The sequence below is a fragment of the Anguilla anguilla genome, chromosome 8, assembly GCF_013347855.1.
Source record: "Anguilla anguilla isolate fAngAng1 chromosome 8, fAngAng1.pri, whole genome shotgun sequence".
Taxonomy (NCBI): domain Eukaryota; kingdom Metazoa; phylum Chordata; class Actinopteri; order Anguilliformes; family Anguillidae; genus Anguilla; species Anguilla anguilla.
Window position 1 is genome coordinate 46,611,080 of NC_049208.1, and position 21,544 is coordinate 46,632,623.

Sequence of the window (21,544 nt, forward strand, 5' to 3'; positions counted from 1 at the left end):
TGAACACAGTTAACCCTCCTAGTGTACAAAAGATGGTAATAGAACACATTGCGAAGAACGAAGTTGCAGTCTCCCACCAGGTCTCGTTTCGTCTTCGAGTCTACTCTGGGAAGAGCCCCCGCCCTAATGGCGAACCAGACTACGACACCTGGCGTGCGAGTGTTGAATTCCTGATGACTGATCCATCCATTTCTGACCTGCATAGAACACAGAAAATCATAGACAGTTTACTGCCTCCTGCCACAGACGTTATCAAGCAGGTGAGTCCTCGAGCCTTACCCACAGTGTATCTTGAGCTCCTAGATTCAGTCTATGGCTCAGTAGAAGATGGAGATGATTTGGTTGCCAAGTTCATGGGCACCTTGCAGAATGAAGGTGAGAAGCCCTCAAGCTACCTGCACAGATTGCAAGTTATCCTGAGTACAGCTATCAGAAGAGGTGGCATTGCAGAGGAGGAGCGAAGTCGCTGTCTTCTGAGCGAAGTCGCTGCCGAGGCTGTTGGAACCATGAGCTGATCACAGACCTACAACTGGAACGGAAAAAAACACAACTACCTTCCTTCGCTGAATTGGTGTTCCTCATCAGGATGGAAGAAGACACGCTTCAAAGGAAGATCGCATGGGGAAACACCTTGGCCTATACAAGCAAGTTCCCATTGCTCCCAAGCTACGAATTGCAGCACACCGCCAAACAGCCTACTCCTGTAATGCTCCCGATGCCGCAGATGCTGAAACTGACACCCTAGAGGGGCAAGTCGCAGAACTGCAAGCTCAAGTTACCGCAATGCAAACACCGCTTAAACCAAAGACTAAGACCAAACACCAAAAAGCGACTGAGATCAATGCACTGAAGAGACAGGTCACAGAGATCCAAGCCCAAGTTGTTGTTATGAAGGCGGCTCCTCAGAAAGTTACAGTCAACAGTCCTGAAGATGAAACCACTGCACTAAAGAGACAAGTCGCTGAGCTCCAAGCTCAGATGACCACACTTCGAGCGCAGAACCATCAGATAGGGAGGAAACCACGCTCAAAGGAGCCCATAACCAAAGTTGAACCCCAACTTACTGATCAGGGAACAGTAGATCAGCCAAATCGCAGTGTGCCAACCTCAAACAGGCCTCGCTCTTGGTACTGTTTCCGTTGTGCAGAAGATGGGCATATCGCGTCAGATTGTGATAATGAACCAAACCCTGCCCTGGTCGAAGAAAAGAGACACCAGTGTAAAGAGAAGCAACTTCAATGGGATTGTTTAAACTACAGACAGTCTCTGTTGAAGGGCAAACCGGGACTAAAAAAAGAGAAACACGCCCTAGAAGAATTGAAAGAGTGATCAACAAGTGTGCCCAAAATGGAACGTCGTCCATTGAACTGCCAAATGGACTAGTAGGAATGAAGTGCACAGCTCAGATCATTATAGGAGGAAAAGAGATCAACTGCCTTCTAGATACCGGATCTCAAGTCACCACGATCCCCCTGTTGTTCTATGAGAACAACTTGTCAAGCCACCCCATGAAGTCGCTGAATGATCTGCTAGAAGTCGAAGGAGCAAATGGACAGGCTGTGCCTTACCTTGGATATGTGGAGCTGAGCCTGACATTTCCCAGAGAGTTTCTGGGAACTGAAGTTGAAGTACCTACGTTAGCACTAGTGGTTCCAGATATGACCAACAAGCCCCAGATCCTCATTGGTACTAACTCTCTAGACACCCTCTATGCCAATTACACTCAGAAGAACACAGCCAGTCCTCGGTCAGCACTTCACAGTTATAGAGCAGTTCTTAAGACTCTTGAGATAAGACAGAAACAAGCATGCACTGGTACCCTGGGGAGGGTAACTGTGAAGGGAAACACACCAGAAGTTGTGTCAGCGGGCTGCACAGTGGTCCTTGATGGGATAATTCACGTGAATGGTGGCTACACAGAGAGATGGGTCACCGTAGAGCCAACGTCAAGGTGCTCCCTGTCTGGAGGGTTGCTGGTGGCCAGCTGCTTGCACACCTTACCTGTAAAATGCCTCAGCCACTTGCCAGTCCTGCTCAAGAACGAGACAAAAAATGACATTGTGATCCACCCCAGGACCGTGTTAGCCGAATTGCACGCTGTCCAGCGAGTGATGGGGAAGGAGCCCCTACAACCTCAAGTAACTCCAGTGACAGAACGACTAAACCTGTCAAACCCAAGATGAAATTCGACTTTGGTGACTCTCCCGTACCATCTGAGTGGAAAGACAGAATAACGGAGCAGTTGAACTCTATGCCTGAAGTGTTCACCTTAAACGATCTTGACTATAGTCATACCGATAAAGTGAAACATCACATCAAACTCAGTGATGAGACTCCCTTCAAACATAGAGCCAGACCTATTCATCCTCAGGATGTGGATGCCATAAGGAAGCACCTTCAGGAGTTGCTGGCAGCCAGCATCATCCGTGAATCAGAATCTTCCTTTGCATCACCTATAGTTGTGGTTCGGAAGAAGAATAACTCGGTATGCCTGTGCATTGACTTCAGGAAGCTAAATTCCCAGACTATAAAAGACGCATACGCTCTGCCCAATCTGGAAGAGGTCTTCTCAGTGTTGACTGGCTCGAAGTGGTTCTCAGTTCTCGACCTGAAGTCGGGTTATTACCAGATCGAGATGGAAGAGGCTGATAAGCAAAAAACTGCCTTTGTGTGTCCTCTCTGGTTCTGGGAATTCAATAGAATGCCACAAGGGATCACAAATGCGCCCAGCTCGTTCCAGAGGCTAATGGGGAGGTGTATGGGGGATCTCAACAGGAAAGAAGCACTGGTTTTCATTGGCGACCTCATAGTCTTCTATGACACCCTCGAGGAACACGAATCCCGACTGATGCAAGTCCTTCGACGGTTGAAGGAATATGGACTGAAACTGTCTCCGGAGAAATGCATGTTTTTCCAAACATCTGTCAAATACTTGGGCCACATAGTGTCCCAGCATGGAGTCGAGACACACCCAGAGAAGATCAAAGCTTTAAAGACTTGGCCAAGGCCCACAAACCTTCAAGAGTTGAGATCCTTCCTAGGGTTTTCCGGGTACCACCGAAGGTTCGTTCAAGACTATGCCAAGATCACCAGACTTCTAAATGACCTCACCACAGGATATCCCCCTCTCCGAAAGAGCAATAAAAAAGGTAAGGAGAGGAGCAGCCAGTACTTTGATCCCAGAGGGTCTTTTGGCGACAGATGGACACCATCTTGTCAACAGGTATTCGAGACTATCATTGAAAAGCTCATCTCTGCTCCTGTCTTGGGGTTCGCAGACCCCAAACGTCCGTACATAATGCACACAGACGCCAGCACCGCTGGGCTGGGCGCAGCACTATACCAGGAGCAGTATGGAAAGAAAAGAGCCATAGCCTTTGCAAGCAGAGGGCTGACCAAGAGCGAAGCCAAATACCCCGCTCACAAACTTGAATTCCTAGCTCTCAAATTGGCTGTCACTGCAAAGTTTAGTGACTACCTTTATGGGATGGACTTCACGGTCATAACCGACAGTAACCCCTTAACCTATATCCTGACATCAGCCAAACTGGATGCCACATGTTGTAGGTGGCTGTCAAGTCTGTCAACATACTCCTGCAAACTCCAGTACAGAGCGGGAAAACAGAATCAGGATGCGGATGGACTTTCTCGACGACCCCATGGTGAGCTCACGGACGACCGGGCGTCGCAGAAAGAGAGAGAGAGAATCAAGCAATTCACCCTTCACCATATGACAAATACAGAGCATACTGATGTCGTCCTTCCGAAGGCAGTGACCGCCATCTGTGAAAAACATCTTGTCCATCAACTCAATGCAAGCTTTGGATCCTCACACCCATCCGCGACCTTAGTGGAATCCCTTGCTGTCCGCTTTGATGCCTTACGTAGTGGTTTCCTACATGAAGATGACCACGGTCTCCCTGTGATCCCTCATTTGTCTGAAGAGGACTTGACGGAGCAGCAAAGGGCAGATCCAGATTTTAGGGCAGTCATAGAGCACCTGCAGTCTCGAGAAAAGCCCTCTCCTACCCTAAGAAAAGAACTCCCTGACATAGGCTTGTGGTTGCGAGAATGGAACCGGTTGGAGATGAGAGATGGAGTACTATATAGAAGAAGACAAGACAGAGGGGACCTAACATATCAACTGACGCTCCCCGCAGATCTAAGAGCTACTGTGCTGAAAAGTTTACATGATGACTTGGGCCACTTAGGTGTGGAACGAACTCTCGACCTTACAAGATCCAGATTTTATTAGCCAAGAATGTCTGCAGACGTAGATGAAAAAATAAAGATGTGTGAACGCTGTGTCCGCAGGAAAACTCCTCAGGTCCTTCCAGTCCTTCCACTGACCATTCAGAGTCAGGTTGAGATGGGAGGAGGCGTGGCTAATGATCCCGAGGACCAATAGAAATAAGTTCTTCAGGGCATGCATCCTAACGCTACTTTCTGAAGAAGGGAGTAGGTGGGTGGGGGAGGGGGGAAGTGAGTTCAAGGCAAACAAAAGATAAAAAAAACAGACATACATCCAGTACAAAAAGAAGTCACAAAATTTCCAAGGCATTGCCAACATATTGACTCCAGCAAATTGTACAGAATCTTTTTGAAGATGTCAGTCAGGACCTCAGTCAGCTGCCCAGCGCAAATAATATAAATAGTTTTAAATGTTCCAAATTTGATTAATTAGATCATGTATGCTTCGCTAAACTTTACTCATTACTATATGAATTTCGCTCAGCAGGAAGTCCGCCCAAATCGCATTCACATGTTAACAACAAAATAATTACTCTCCATAGAAGTAGACTAAAGGAGGGGCGATGCGAGATCCATGTGAGAAATGCCAAGTCAAAAGCGGGATAGAACGTCACAGAGTGTCGCCTAATTCACTTCTTTTGAGGTGAACATTTCGTTTAATTTTGGAAAATGGTCCGTCCGGAAGCCGACACTGATGAAGAGCGGTGTCATTTCGAACAGCGAACTGATCCAGCTGAGGATCAACTTCATGCGTAAGTATATTTCTTATGATCATATTGGTAAATATGTCTACTGTATTGCAACGTATCTGTGTGTTTGTAGGAATATCCAGCAATGTGCGCGTTTGTAAATTCCCACACTACGAACGATTCGAACTATTGCATCTCAAAATTATAGGCTAGGCTCTCTGCGTCTGGTTGTGTTAGAAGTATCAGGTAGACTGTATGTTTTTCGATCATATTCGTAATAAATAGCTCATGCCTGGCGTGTAGTGGCGTGGCTAGGATTCTAAAACGGATGTCCTTGCACAATCGATATTAGCATACTCTAAGTAAGTTCGGGAAATAGCAATAAAATAACCACTTAGCTAAACAGACCTAGTCTAGTTCAGATTGAGGCATTGTTATTGATGAGTTGCATGTAGTTTAGTTGGAATATCAGTGTTTATTTAGTTAAGCTAATGTTTTTTCGTTGATAGCTTGCATTATTTGTAAATGTGTGCTGTATTACATTCTCTGTGTGTTTGTAGGAATATTCCCTAATATGCGCCCTTGTAAATTCCCACACTACGAATGATTCTAACCATTGCTTCTCAAAATTATAGGCTACCTCTCTGTGTCTGGTTGTGTTTGTTTGGTTCTTTGTTTGTATATGATATCACATTTCATAAATTTTGTTTTCATTAGTTAGTGGTTTGTCCCTTTTTTGTAAAGCACATTTAATTTTCACCTGTTGAAGGAAATGTGCTATATAAATAAAGTTTGATTTGATTTCACATTTCCTAACAATTTTGTTTTTATTATATTTGCAGAGATGTTGATCAGGAAACACGGCCTAGTTCACCACTAGCTAAGAGGCCAGGCAGACGTTGCAAGAGTACACCAGTCTCATCTCATCTTCCATGCAGTTTACTTCAATAAATGTTCTAAAATCAAAAGTTGTCTTTCTTTCTGTCTTCTAAATGGCTCACTGAGTCTTTGTCTTAGTGGTGGGGAGGCATGCGGCCAGATGTGAATAGCCTACTTAGCTGGCAGGTATTCCTACCCAATCCATATTCATTACAGAAAGGCCATTTGCCCTCCCATTCTCACCTGGTGTTGAAAAATAGTAGTCACAACTTTTAGCTATTTATTTTATATTTCTCATTGGATTTGCTAAAATATTTTGTCATCTTTTGATACCCAAGACCTTGAAGAACACATTTCAGTGACCAAAAGTCTTATTCACAATTGTTTAGTGTGTTTTATTACAACATTCCTGTGCATGTTCAAAACTACTGTTTACAGTTTGTGTGTTTTTAGAGCAGTTTACAATCCACACATTATTATGACCTACTTACTGCTGCCATATTGTTGTAGCTGAGTTTGTGCTGAAAACAAAGATATGAAACACTTTGGAATCACTGTATATAAAGTTGATGAAATTTACACAAATGTCAGAGCATCGCACAATCACCAGTGTGCCTCATTTTACCCTTAGACCCCAGAGTGTTAAAGTCCCAGATCTGGGCCACCCTGTGTGATCTGTCAAAGGCAAACTTCTGGTCCTGAGGAGGCATACACAGACACACACACACACCCATACACAAACAGGCACACACACATACACGTGCACACACACACACACACACAAGACCACAGGTGGGCAATGGGAGCCGTATCTGTTTCTGGTTTTCTTGCAGGTTCTGGCCTAAATTATTCTATCAGCCCTGACATTAGCTACATTTGTTGAAATTTAGCGTGTAAATTAATGTTTTTGTGTCACTAAGTGAAACATTTGCTGTGATCTAATTTACAAGAGAACCAGTGTCGGTGTATGCAGCCATTTATCTAATTTAGCCAGAGTGGAAACAGAAACCTACATATAGACCGACTCTCCAGGCCCAGAACTGCCCACCCAGCACTAAACTCAGCCCCAAGGTTTTAAGGTATTTTCTACTAGAGATCTCCCATCCAAGTACAAAACAAGCCAATACCCACTTGGCTACAGCAGTTTGACTCAAGGGTACAGGGCAGTCTGGCTGAGGTTCGTATTTCTTAAAAAAAAAAAATTTTTTTAAAGAAGCTGTTTGGGTACAGTGCCCTGTGAGTATGTGTTATGAGGAAGTGGGGGTTTATGTACCACGCCCATGTAGGGCTATTTCCTCTCAGAGCTGATGCCTTTCTTCATTGCATACTTGTAGGCGTTGGTCATGTAGTCGCCCATGCAGACGTTGTCCCTCCTGAAGCAGTCCACCAGGTTCTGGGGGCTGAGGGGCACCAGCTTCCTCCGGCTCCTCATTAGCTGACCCTCCAGAGCCCCCACGGCGCTGATGGCCCAACAGGACCGGCAGGAGCCCTGGGGAGGAACCGTGGCGCTGTCATTCCACCCGTGTCCACCAGAGGGGAGCGTTACTCCTGATCGCGGTTTTTGGTGGGCGAGCAAGGGTAAAGCCACACATCCTCTGACGTGATCAGCTGGCTTCACACTCGCCTCTCCCAATATCTTCGGAGCATGTGGGCGTCTCCTGTTTTTTAAACAGCGTTCGTCAAATGTATTTTTATCCTACATTGACTTTTCACATCAGATCGTGTGAACATGACGGATCTTTAATCTGATGGGTTGATCCTTCGCGGACGTGAAAAATCACCTCCCATTGAAATGGACTGAGACGATTACGGAGTAGCTCCTTATCGGAGGATGTGTGGCTTCACCCTTAGCCTTACAAATTTTCAGTGGTTTGAACAAGGCAATGATTGACAACTCGTTGTTGCTCCGCCCATTACGGGGTTTGTGAAGTGTCACTCTCCCATCGCTAGTTTCAGCACTCTCAGAGCGTTCTGTCTCTAAATACACTAAATAATCCAAGTTATCTGACACAGGTGTACAGAACGTCACTAGGAGCTATCTATTGACAAGTCTGCCGTGATTGTTCAGACTGAAAGGAGGAAACCAAACATAACATTTTTCTTGAGTACTCAGATTATTAAACAGATTTTGTTTAGAGAGTAATGTACAGCGTCAGCTACTACTTTCCATCCAGGAAAAGATGTCCCCAGAAGTGACAGAGCTAGTAGTTTTCCCCTGCTGCCACCAGAGGGCAGGTATTGCTCCTTGTGCCTCAATGCATGATTCCAGGAACCGCCTGAACTTGCTGCCCTGTGCTTTCGGTGGTTTAACAGACTGAACACTAATCTAATTTGACCTAATGTTCATTTAGATAAATCATTTAAATGTATCACTAATCCCTGTCTCTCTGGTCATGAAGCATGGAGATGAGTTCACTTCTAATCGTGGCCTCCATTAGAAATGTTTAAACATGGCCCGGTTCTTGGTTCCTGGATCTCGGTTCCTGGTTCCTGGTTTCTTTATAAACACAGTGACCTGATTTATGACCGGCGTGACGTAGCCAAGTAGGCGGTAATCGATAGCCTTGGGCAGTTTTGTGGCGATGTCATCGAGAGCGAAGGTGTTGTTGGTCTCTCTGGCCTGAGGAACCACCAGACCGGTCATCTTCTCAGCCACTTCCTCAGGGGTGGGGGGGGGAGAGAAGACATGGTTCAGGAGGAGAAGGGGTGCAGTTTGGATGGTGTGAGTTGTTTTGGTGCAGGTTTGGTGGTGCAGGTTGGGTGGTGTGGGTTGTGGGTTGCAGGTTTGGAGGTGCAGGTTGGGTGATGCAGGTTGGGCGGTTCAGGTTGGATGGTGTGAGTTGTGGGGTTTAGGTTGAATGGTGTGAGTACTGGGGTGCAGGTTGGGTGGTGCAGGTTGGGCGGTGCAGTTTCGGTGGTGCATGTTGAATGGTGTGAGTTCCGGGGTGCAGGTTGGATGGGCATGTTGGGCGGTGCATGTTGGGAGGTGTAGGTTGGGTGGTGCAGGTTGTGGGATGCAGGTTGGGTGGTGTGGGTTGTGGGGTGTATGTTGGGAGGTGCATATTGGGAGGTGTAGGTTGGATGGTGCAGGTTGGGTGGTGCAGGTTGTGCGATGCAGGTTGGGTGGTGTGGGTTGTGGGGTGCAGGTTGTGTGGTGCATGTTGGGAGGTGCATATTGGGGGGTCTAGGTTGGATGGTGCAGGTTGGGTGGTGCAGGTTGTGGGATGCAGGTTGGGTGGTGTGGGTTGTGGGGTGAAGGTTGTGTGGTGCATGTTGGGAGGTGCATATTGGGAGGTGTAGGTTGGATGGTGCAGGTTGGATGGTGTGGGTTGTGGGGTGCAGGTTGGGTGGTGCAGGCTATGGGGTGCATGTTGGGTGGTGCATGTTGCGAGGTGCATATTAGGAGGTGTAGGTTGGATGGTGCAGGTTGGATGGTGTGGGTTGTGGGGTGCAGGTTGGGTGGTGCAGGTTATTGGGTGTAGGTTGGATAGTGCAGGTTGTGGGGTGCAGGTTGGCTGTGCAGGTTGTGGGGTGCAGGTTGGCGGTGCAGGTTGTGGGGTGCAGGTTGGGTACTCGCCATGTCTCCCATGTGGTTCATGCCCAGCTGATAGGAGTGCATGCCCTGCTCATACTCCAGGTTGTGGGCCTTGATCAGCATCGTGTTCTTCTCCCAGACTGACCTGCGCTGCTCCTCCTCCTCCTACAGGTTCATAGGTGACTGTGTTCTGTTAATGACACTCTACGCCAGGGTTCTGCGACCCTGGTCCTGGAGAGCCACAAGATGTGCTGGTTTTTGTTTTCAACTTAAAATCAGCACCCAGTTCAGACCCAAGACACCAAGAGAATGAGATAACTGCATATTTAAATGCTCTAACTAATTAATTAAGTGAAGAGCAACAATGAAAACCAGCAGAGCCTCTGCATCTCTAGGGCCCAGGTTACAGAACCCTGTGCTACACCCTGACGAGATATAACTGATGCTATCACAGACAAACCACTAACCGGATTTCACGTTCTTTTTGTCTCACTTTTCCTTAACTACAGCATGCTTTGTAGTTATGTAACAGAAGTGTCTGAGGATTCTAACACACATTTTGAATCTGCATGGTACGTTTTCAGAAGTTATATCAAATTGTATTATTTGCCGTCAATGGAGACGTCGCTTTCAAGAGTTGAAAATCTGGTCAGTCTATAGCACGGCTGTCCAGTCTCATCTGAAACGGGCCAATGCGGACGCAGGTTTTTGTTTTAGCCCAGCTTTACGACACCTGATGCAACTCAACAAATCATGGTCTTCAATCAAGACCTAAAGTAGAATCAGGTGATTTAGTACTGGGCTAAAGCAAAATCTGTGGCCACTCTGGCACTTTTTGATTGGACCCCTGGTGAGCCAGTGCCTGTGGCAGCCATGCGTACCCAAACCACAGCACTCCCACACCCACCACTTCCTTGGCCTACTCGACCATTTGGGATTACTAAGCTTACCAGTGCTCTCTTTCTTCTCAACAATGTTCCAAACAGTTCACTTTGGTAAGCCTAAGGTTTGGCCTATGTCTCTGACTGTTGTTTTCTTCTTCATAATTCTCAGGCTCATAATGGGTTTCTTGGCACAGCTCTGGTCCTTATGCTGAAAACACCAATAACAGAACCCATAGCAATCAAAAGCCTAGAATCAAAACTAAATGCTATTCACTCCAATGGCCTGCACAGTCCCCAGATCTCAATCCAAAGAGCACCTTTGGGATGAGCTGGAATGAGAGGTTCTCAGCACGAAATCTGCAGGAACTGTGTGATGCTATCGAGTCAGCCTCCACCGAAATCCCAAAGTAATGTTTCCAGCAACTGGTCGAATCCGAGTCAATAGGAATTTAGGCCGTTCAACCCGATGCTAGATACAGTAGGCGTACCACAGTGCTGTCACCAATAACGACGACTCCAAAGGCAATTGAAAACCTAGAAGCAAGACTAGATACTGAAACTTATCTTATACCTGCACTAAGGAAGTTATTGAGCACACCAGACTCATCAGAAACACCCGTGAAGCCATTTATCCCAAACATTGTGGTGCCCGAAACTCAGGGGGGTGGGGGGGGAGGGTCATGTAAAATTTCTACATGACGAAACCAAAATGTTTAACAATACCCTTTAAAAAAACAGAGAATATGTGCTTTAACCACATGTGAATTGTCCGATTACAAATCTAAAATGCAGAGTTCAGAGCCAAATCAAAGAATAAAATATGTAGCTCACTGTATACATATATATCATTTATGACCACCTTGTTCAACAGCACAACTTCAGTGTCCTGTTGGGAATTAAACCTTTAAGCAACTTTAAGCGATTCTGTTGTCTACATAATCCTCAATGTGTAATGTTTCCCCGTCAGATTCTGTCCAAAGTACCATCTTACAACTGCATCACGCCCGCACACACACATGTATACGTACACACACACACACACGCACACACACACACACACGCATACACACACTCTCTCACCCACACACACACACAAACACACACACACGCATACGCACACACACACATACGCAAGCACGCACACGCGCATACGCATACACACACACTCTCACACACACGCGCACACGCATACACACACACTCTCTCACACACACACACACATGCGTGCGCACGCATGTACACATACACGTGCACACACACACTCACGACAAAGTACACAAAGTAACACCTACAGCATTTTACAATGAACATTTTGTAAAAGCAATGTTTATTTGTATGCATTTAAAAACTTTGACCTGTAAGTACAAAATTCTTTAATACAATTCCAAAACGTGCAGGTTAAACCTGTTCAAGCTGTTACACTTTTAAAGAGCAATCATTGCAGATATTTATACATTTCAATAAAGATCGCGATTAGCCTGCAGATCAGAGGTGGGCAATGAGGGCCGTATCGGTTTCTGTGCTTCTGGCCTTAATGACTTAATCAGCTCTAATATTTACCCCAATTTAACATTTTAGCTGCGCTTCTTGATAAGTGCACGAATGACAACCTAAGTCTGTTCTTGTGTTTCTACACAAATTGTTCGCTGTGATCTAATCTACACATGAAACCAGTGTTGGCGCATACAGCCAGTTAGCTCATTTAAGCAGGGTAACTGGTGGAAACAAAGACCTGCACACACACACCGGCCCTCTATAACCAGAATTGCCCACATCTGATGTCGATATATGCATATTTCATGCAGTTTGCTTTCTGTTGACTAAATTAAGATTAAGAGGTGATTAACAGCCTGAGATTAGCTTTAGCGTAGCCTGGTACACTGATGGTTTCACATGGTGGGATATATGGGCATGTTAGCAATTCCACACTGGTTATTACTGTTCCTGGCCATTCGGATGAATCCGCTTTCACCCCAAGCTGTTCCCCAGCTAGAAAACAAGCAAACACGTGAGAAGTCATTACTCAATACATCCATCCATTATCTAACCCGCTTACTCCTGGTCAGGGTCGTAGGGGGTGTTGTAGCCTATCCCAGCATGCATTGAGTGAGAGGCAGGAATAGACCCCAGTACAATTCAATACCTTGAGAATCTAAAAACTAAACTGCACAAATAACAATTTTCATTGTTCATTGCTTAAGCATTTTATAAAACAAAGACTAAGAGGAAATCTAGCAATAATGTAATTTTTCTGTGATTTCCAGGCTAATTAAATCAGAAAATTGGACTAGCATTTAAAAGCTGTTGGCAAAAAAAGCCATGGATGATGTAATGTCAGTAAATGGACACTAGATGTCACAACATTTATAGTGAGGACCAAGTCCAGGACTCTTGCATTCATGGATCTTTCAATTTTTTTTCCAGAAAAATGTAACATCAGCTGTTTAAATAGTTAACAGCCCATTTGGAAAAGTTAGCCAGGTACAACTGTTCTACTGTCCAGCTAGCTGGCTGGGGCTAGTCAGTAATACAGCTCAATATCTAGCTTGTGAAACATAATAGTTATTTTATTATATATATTTAGGGATTTTGTACGTCGGTTGTCCGCTAATGAGAATTTTGGGGGGGGGGGGCTCTCACCTCCTCTGTAGCTGTGGAAGGACGGCATCTGGGCGTTCATGCCCACGGAGACAGGGCCCACATTGGCAACCGCCCGCTGCAGTGCCCTCTCGTCACCCCGCCGGAGGATCTGGAACCCCCAGCAGTACCCAGCTCTGCCTCGTACCGAGTAACGGCACTTCCCCTCCTGGGATGAAGAGAGAGCCGTGTTACCACCATTACACATTCATTACGCGCTTCTCCACATCATTACCGCCATTACTCGTTCACCGATGGTTTCCCCTCTCACTGCCATAAATATCTCAAAATAATTCATGTTTCAAAGAATGATTAGGAAGCCAGACTGCTTCGAGGAGACAAGAACGGATAAAAATGTGCAATCAGGAAAGAGCCCCAAGTCTCCTCTTCCACCCGCTCCCATGATGCTTTGAGGCAGTTCTTCCTCTCCTCCCCTTCTCCCTGTCCTTACCCTGGACTCGTAGGGATAGGACCTGTCAGAGTCGATGCCCTTGTTCTCGATGATGTAACGGAAGGTGTAGTAGCGGTGGCCACCGTTGCAGCCCAGGTTGCCATAGCTGCTGCTGCAGTCCAGCAGATTCTGGGGGCTGAGGGGGACCAGCTTGCCCGTCTGCCTCTTCATCAGTCCCTCCATGGCCCCCGAAACACTGAACGCCCAGCAAGACCCGCAGTGTCCCTGAGGGAGACGCACAATCGGCTGTGAGACTGCCTACCAGGCTACGCTAACGCTATGTAACTGCCTGGCTACGTGAACTCTGGGCTAATGCTATGTTACCACCAGGATAAGGCAAGGCCACTGTTAAGCAAATTCTAAAAAAGAGGGGGGGCGCAGGGCCGGCCCGTGGCATAAACGGACTATGCGGTTGTTTACATTTTTGTAATAACGTTATTCATCCCCTATTACGGAACTTGCGATATAAATTAAAAGTGGAATGACAACAGAACATTTCATAACAATGTAATGTAATAAGGATTTTACCAAGCCTCCCCCCGCCCCCTGCCCCGCCCCCCCCCGCTTGACAGAATCCAGCAGCAGCACCACCCGGGCCTGGGGGGGAGGGTAATAGAAGCCTATGTTCATGCAAGTTCAGTCTCTCCCATCAGTATTTAATTGCTTTGTGCCTCTCCCTTCCCCCACCCCCACCCCCATAACCAATAGAAGAGCTCACCTGGTTTCGGACTGGGCTGACCATGCCTTTGCTCCTCCAGTCCACCGACTGGGGCAGGGGGACCTTGCCGTCGTCTGGCAAGGTGAACGTCAGGTTGCCGTGATGATGGAGGTCCTCCGCCACCTCTTCCTCGTCCCTCAGCCCGTTGAGGACAGCGTTGACCTCGTCTGCCATCTGAACAGGTCACAGTTTGGGGGGTGGGGGGAGTGGTGGGGTGGGTTGGACGTAAAGGAGCACACTCAGGAAGAGTTTTCCCCTCGTTGTCATGGCAACCCGTTTGACAGGCCTCCTGCAGTCATCGAGTTTGACCCGAAATCTAAAACGCTGACTCTTAATCACGTGGCAAAACCGCGTTCTGTTACTCTGTTTCTCTGTGGGGCTGAAACATGGGCATGGCTAACCAGCTCACTCGTCGAAAGTGATTTGCCGCGTGGCAACATAACGGCAGCATGCCCGTTACCTAGCGACAAACAACCTCACAGAACTTCTGAACACCGAGGAGTTCATCGGGGTCTCACACAACCAGCCCCTTTTTAAACAGCCTTCTTCACATTAAAGTATAATTTTATCTTGTTACCAGTAATTATAAGAAGGTCACTGTGAAGCACAAAATGTTCAGATTCTCATAGAAGGGTAGATTTTATCCCAGCTTGACTATGTAATATAAATTACTTTAGGGTTGAATTCATTTTTGGACAGTTGATTTAAAATTGAACCGTTTGCCAAGCACAAATAATTCAGTTGGATAATGTTGTAAAAAAGAAATAGTGCCAAAACTTCAGTCCAAAAAGTTTCCAGATTAGCCTGAGAAAGCCTGAAAAGTTTTACTGATGTTGCTCGGGGTAGGACTGACACGTACATGAACAGATGCATGTTGTCTGTTTAAACATCACTGGAGTCATTAAGTCTTTCTATCAGGCATCAGAATCAATGAAGGATGGAAGTATACGGGATATAATCGACACACTGAGATGGAACTGTACCTCAATATGAGGCAAGTCACCATGAGGACTGTACCTCTATATGAGGCAAGTCACCGTGAGGACTGTACCTCTATATGAGGCAAGTCCCCGTGAGGACTGTACCTCTATATGAGGCAAGTCACCATGAGGACTGTACCTCTATATGAGGCAAGTCACCGTGAGGACTGTACCTCTGTATGAGGCAAGTCACCGTGAGGACTGTACCTCTTTTTGAGGCAAGTCACCGTGAGGACTGTACCTCTATATGAGGCAAGTCACCGTGAGGACTGTACCTCTATATGAGGCAAGTCACCGTGAGGATTGTACTGCTATTTGAGGGCAAGTCACCATGAGGACTGTACCTCTATATGAGGCAAGACACTGTGAGGACTGCACCACTTTTGGAGGGAATCTTTCAGAGAACTGTACCACTCTATGGGTGAATATCTTAGAGGACTGCACCTCTGTGTGGGTGAATCTATTGGAGGAATGTATGACTTTAGGGGGTAATATGTTAGAGGACTGTGCCACTGTATAAATTAATCTGTTAAAGGACTGTACCACTGTATGGGTGAATCGACCAGAGGACTATACTACTCAATGGAAGGATCTAAAGGACTATACCAACGTGTGGATGAATCTGTTAGAGGTCTGTACCATTTTAGGTGGAATCTGTTGCAGAACTGTACCACTTTAGGGGGGAAGCTGATGGAGGTCTGTACCAGTTAAAGGGGGAATCTGTTAAAGAACTGTACCCCTTTCGGGGGAAATCTGTTAGAGGACTGTACGAATTTAGGGGGAATCTGTTAGAGGATTGTACCACTTTAGGGGGATCTGTTAGTGGACTGTACCACTTTAGGGGGATCTGTTAGTAGACTGTACCATGTCTGAGAGGTGGTTGAGGCCCATGGTGAAGGAGTGCAGGCCATGCGAAGCCTCCATGTTGTGTTTCTCCACCATCCTCAGGTTTTTCTCCCAGATCTGCCTCCTCTGTAACTCCTCCCCCTGATCAATATTTTAAACAGATAATCAATCACTTACATGCATGCACACACTTACATGAGCACACGTTTGCATAAACGCATGTACACGCACACGCACACACACACACACCACAGAGACATACAGACACAAACACAATTTACATGAAATCCACACATAAACAGACATTCACATTCACTTGTGCTTTCTCTCTCTCTCTCTCTCTCTCTCTCTCGCTCTCTCTCTCTCTCACACACACAGGCACACACACCACAGAGACATACAGACACAAACACAGTTTATACGCAATCTACACATACGTGCATGAATGCATACATACACACACACACACACATACAGGTCAGGTGACCCTCGCAATACGCAGTGGAAGAGGAACACAGTGAGAGCGGAAAACCACAAATACTCTGCATTTCTATAGAGCTTCCCTGTTTCACACCGCAGCCTATACACCTTAACGGCTTTAACTTTAAACCTACGGACCACAGACGTGCATTACAACTGGAGCATCTATCCAAAGCAATAAAAAAAGGACTAGCTGTTCCAGGTGTAATGCAGTTCTGTCGTTTACAGGTTTAAACTCCAGCTAAGCACACTGCAATTAAGCCATTGTGTTTAAACTCGGGGGAAAAACAACACAAATCATGCTAGCTGCCAGATGCTAGCTTAGCCCCCATTTGTGCAGCTGTAGATATCTCTTTCAGAGGCATTTCTACATGTTTACGTAGACATTTCAGGATGACGCACTGTGTGTTACAGCTGCCACCAATTCCCAAGAATATGCATAGGATTTTGGGGAAGATAGGGAGACACCTCACCCCCAATATTTTCATACAAATAGGTCCCTAGACAAGCTTGTATGGTTGTGAGGCTTAACGTTTGGCTGCGCAAAGGATTTGTTCCCCTGGCAAAAGACTGAAACTGTCCTGAAATGAGCTGATTCAAAACAGACCAACAAAATGAAATTTAAAAAACAAAGCGAGATGCAGTTATGATAAGGGCTCCATCTAGGAAATCAGTTGTGAACCACAACCTCAAATCAAAACAGAATATTCTCAGTCTTTGTTCACCATCTGCATCAGAGGTGCCACACTGTGTCTGGGCCACCTTTTGGTTCTCAACCTCAGCACCGGATGTAATGTCGCCCCCTGTTGATATCTATGTTTTCACTCAAGAAGCAAGTTTCCCAATTGGGCTCAAAAATATTTTTTTCCTACCACACAGACAAAGATGATTTTTTTATTTATTATTTATTTTAGCCAATGTGTGCGCTAGCCTCGTTGTACATGTGATTTAGGGACACAACTGAGCATGTCTGTTGAGTGAAAAAAATGGTACTTCCTGGTTCTGATGTGCTCCCCATAGGTTTCTATCGGCATCGCTGTCCCTACATATTTTTACTCTAAGGTCTGGGCCTCTGTGTCTGCAGGTTTTTACTCTAAGGTCTGGGCCTCTGTGTCTGCAGGTTTTTACTCTAAGGTCTGGGCCTCTGTGTCTGCAGGTTTTTACTCTAAGGTCTGGGCCTCTGTGTCTGCAGGTTTTTGTGGGCTCTTTTCAATCAGCGGCCAATCAAGGCCCTGGAAACAAGGCGTGTGGACTTTGACACGCTTACCTGGCTGCCATACTCTTTATTGTAATGGTCCTTCCAGTCCTTCCACTGACCATTCAGAGTCAGGTTGAGATGGGAGGAGGCGTGGCTAATGATCCCGAGGACCAATAGAAAGAAGTTCTGCAGGGCATGCATCCTAACAATACTTTCTGAAGAAGAAGGGAGTAGGTGGGTGGGGGAGGGGGGTAGTGAGTTCAAGGCAAACAAAAAATGAAAAAAACAGACATACAGTGCAAAAAGAAGTCCAAAATGTCCAAGGCAACCATAGGCGTAGATTTCGGGGGGGAGGTGGGGGCGGGGGGGGGACGCAGGGGATATGTCCCCCTCAATATTTGGAACACGTGCATTTGTCCCCCTGAATTTTGTGTTTTCCTTTACATAAATAAAGACATTTCCACCATTAATTGATACAGAAAAGGCACAAATTGGTACATAAAAATTCACCAGAATGCAGGAAATTAAGTATTTGGCACTCAAAATTTCCCCCGCTTAATGTCCCCCCCCCCAATGTTCAAACGAAACCTACGCCACTGATGGCAACATATTGACTCCAGCAAATTGTATAGAATCTTTTCTACCGAGACACCATCACCAAGATATTTTATGGGAAACCAGGAAGGATATAGTGTAGTATATCTGGGGCGGGAGTGTAGTATAATGGGTAAGTACCCTAAAGGTTGCAGGTTCCATTCCCAGGTGTCCCGGGAGGACACCGCAGTTGTACCCGTAAGCAAGGTACTTAAACAGCATTGCTTCAGTGTATATCCAGCTGTATAAATGGATGCAATGTAAATGCTGTGTAAAATGTTGTGTAAGTCACTCTGGATAAGAGTGTCTGCTAAATTCTTGTAATTTACTGTAATAGAATATAGGAAAGACCAGGCCTGATCACCCCCCCCCCCCCCCAAAAAAAGCAAGTTTGGTAAGAAAAAAAAAATTCCCCAGTGGGGAAAAAAACTTCCAGGTTTGAAGAAATCTCAAGTTCAACTCAGCTGTGGAAGGGAAACCAATCCTCTGGTCAGCTCAGTGTTAGCAGCTATGCTAAATGCTAGCAGGGAGATACTGGCAAATCTTCCAGGAAAGTAATCATAATCACAGTGGCAAAAAAGAGGCTTATACAGAAACTGGGATTTGTATTGCAGCTGAGGCATTGGGTTTGAGATCAGAGGACAGTGGCCACACAGACCCACTGCCAGTCTATCCCTGGACAAGGTGTTTATCCTGAAATTAATGCTTTATCTTTGGTCTCGTTGCATCACATAGTTTACCATCGCTCTGACTCCAGGTCTCTCAAGCTCACTTCCTCTTTCTACACAAAGAATAACCGCAAATGAAAAACAAGGTAGTACTGTGCAACCGGTAAAAGTACATTCAAGTATTTCCTATAAAAAAAAAAAACATTGAATACTTCAGAAATAATAAATGTAGCTCTATACTACAATCACTGCACAGATGCCGGTAAGCTGCTTTGTTGGTGACACAAAGGCGTAAGCCACAGAGTAAAATACATATCATGTTTGAAATCCATACATGCAAATATGTTTCAAATATATGCATTTGAAATACGGCCTATCCCTGTAGTTACTCTTCATTACCTTACGGGCTGCCCCCATTTACATATACTGAGCACAGCAGATCAAAACCGGCCCAGGGATAAACATTATGTGTTAAATCACTCAGTGCAGGACACCGGTTGAGCGTTTAAACTCTCTCCGCAAAAGGACCCGTTCTGACAGCTCGGGGACAGAGAGCGCTCTTACCGCTGCGTCTGACGGTGAGACCAGGATCACCCAACACTCCCCACCGAACCGTGTCCCGACGAAAAGAGGACCTGTCTCCACACGGTCGCCTAGCAACGGGAGAAGATGAGGCCAGAAGTCTGCCCTCCTTGATGTCGCGATCAACAATCTACGAGCTCAAAGAGGAAGTTTTATTTCCTGAGAGCAAACTATTTTTATGTCTTTCTCTCCCTCTTTCTCTTTTTTCTTTCCCTGTCTGTCCCTCTTTCGCTCTCCCCCTTTCTCTCTCTCCCTGTCTTTCTCTCTCTCTTTCACTTTATGCAGCTCTCTCACTTCTTCTTACTGTCAGTCATCTGAAAGTTATTTCGGGCCGATAACCGCGCAGGAAAGGCTTGAGGCTGCTGGAACACTGGTCTCTATTTCCTCATTCTGTTCGATTAAAGTATTTTTATCTGCTACACCTAAATGACCCTTAATCAACATGCATCCCCCTCAACACCCTGATCGTGTACAGAATCAATTCAAGTTGCGAGACTTTAAAGTAACACTCTGATTCCTCAAAGTATATTGAATAAGGGATAATTGGCTTTAAATACAAACACAAGACATGTACACTTCAGATCAACACAGCTTTTGGAGCGTTACTCTAGTGGTAAGCAGTATAGGCCTATACTGACTATAGCTTCAGTGATAAAAACAAACTAAAAAAAACTCATTTTAATTTCAAGTTTAGTTTCTTTTCTATTTTTTGCAGCAGATGTCGCTATGTGGTCATTACCCGGGTGTTTTCGGAAGACATTTTGTTCAAAACACAGACACACCTTGCTGGGAGGCGTGGATAATGGTTTGATTGACACTCAGAGCCATTACAATCCAAACAATCCTGGTAATCCGATTTTAAAACTATAAAACAACCCCTCGTTCACATTCTCCTTGCACCGCTACTTCCAATTTGCTGTGGCTATTTCTGTCGTACACAGACAAGGCAGGTCTTATCTAGAGTTAATGTATTTCCCTCCAAGGGATTGGTTATCGTAAAAACAAGACATGAAGTGTTTATTTAATATGGTTTATATAATATTTTTTCAATCACATACCGTAATTGCACTTGTACTGATTGAATGATTGATTGATTGATTGATTGATTGATTGAGTGAGTGAGTGAGTGAGTGAGTGAGTGAGTGAGTGAGTGAGTGAGTGATTGACTGACCAGTAAACCCCAAAGAATTTATTTTTAAAGTTTATTGATATGCAGATGTTGACCTAATTTATGTATTAGATAGAATATTGTTTATAACAGGGATACACCCAGGACAGTTCACCTGTCCATCACAGGGCACACACACCATTCACTCACACACTCATACCTATCTCATTATAATTAAGATTTCATCCAATTGTGCGGGGGGTCAGAAAGAGGTCAGCCAATAAGACCCGCCGAGAGCTCACACTGTGACAGTGAAACCTTCAGCTGCCCGACTGGCTCTGCAGTTCAGCCAATCACATGCAGGGAGACGAAATACTTCCAGGTCAACGGGTCAGTGCGTACCCATGGTTCCCTCCCAGCAGAAGGCTCTGGCCTTACCACTCTTGTAGAAGATAAAGTTTGTGGATCTGGAGTTGATCCCCACGGAAACGGGCCCATGCACGGCCACGACTGCCCGCAAGACCCGCTCGTTCCCCTCAGGGAGCTCCTTAGAGTCCCAGATCTGGGCCACCCTGTCTGATCTGTCAAAGGCACACTTCTGCTCCTGAGGAGGCATACACAGACACACAGGGACACACCCACACACACCCATAAACAGGCACACATATACACACACACATACACACACAGGCACACACACAGGCACACGCACACACACACACACACATTAGACCACAGGTGGGCAATGGGAGCCCTGTTTCTGGTTTTCTTGCAGGTTCTGGCCTAAATTATTTAATCAGCCCTGACATTAGCTCCATTTGTTGAAATGTAGCGTGTAAATTACTGCTTTTGTGTCACTAAGTGAAACATTTGCTGTGATCTAATTTACAAGAGAACCAGTGTTGGTGTATGCAGTCATTTATCTAATTTAGCCAGAGTAATTAGTGGAAACAGAAACCTACATATAGACCGGCTCTCCAGGCCCAGAACTGCCCACCCAGCACTAAACTCAGCCCCAAGGTTTTAAGGTATTTTCTACTAGAG

General features: G+C 45.7%; 1 protein-coding gene across 1 annotated transcript in view; it reads right to left on the reverse strand.

Moving 5' to 3' along the window:
- LOC118233653 (cathepsin L1-like) overlaps positions 1-19,662 on the reverse strand; it is a 41,414-nt gene extending 21,752 nt beyond the window's left edge. Inside the window, exons 1-5 of the mRNA XM_035429460.1 lie at positions 19,375-19,662; positions 17,618-17,763; positions 15,889-16,011; positions 14,045-14,218; positions 13,327-13,551 (exon numbers count right to left, since the gene is read on the reverse strand). Of these exons, the coding sequence (XP_035285351.1) occupies positions 13,327-13,551; positions 14,045-14,218; positions 15,889-16,011; positions 17,618-17,749 (654 nt within the window). The 5' untranslated portion in view covers positions 17,750-17,763; positions 19,375-19,662. The remainder of the gene's footprint in view (positions 1-13,326; positions 13,552-14,044; positions 14,219-15,888; positions 16,012-17,617; positions 17,764-19,374) is intronic.
- Positions 19,663-21,544: the final 1,882 nt, after the last annotated feature.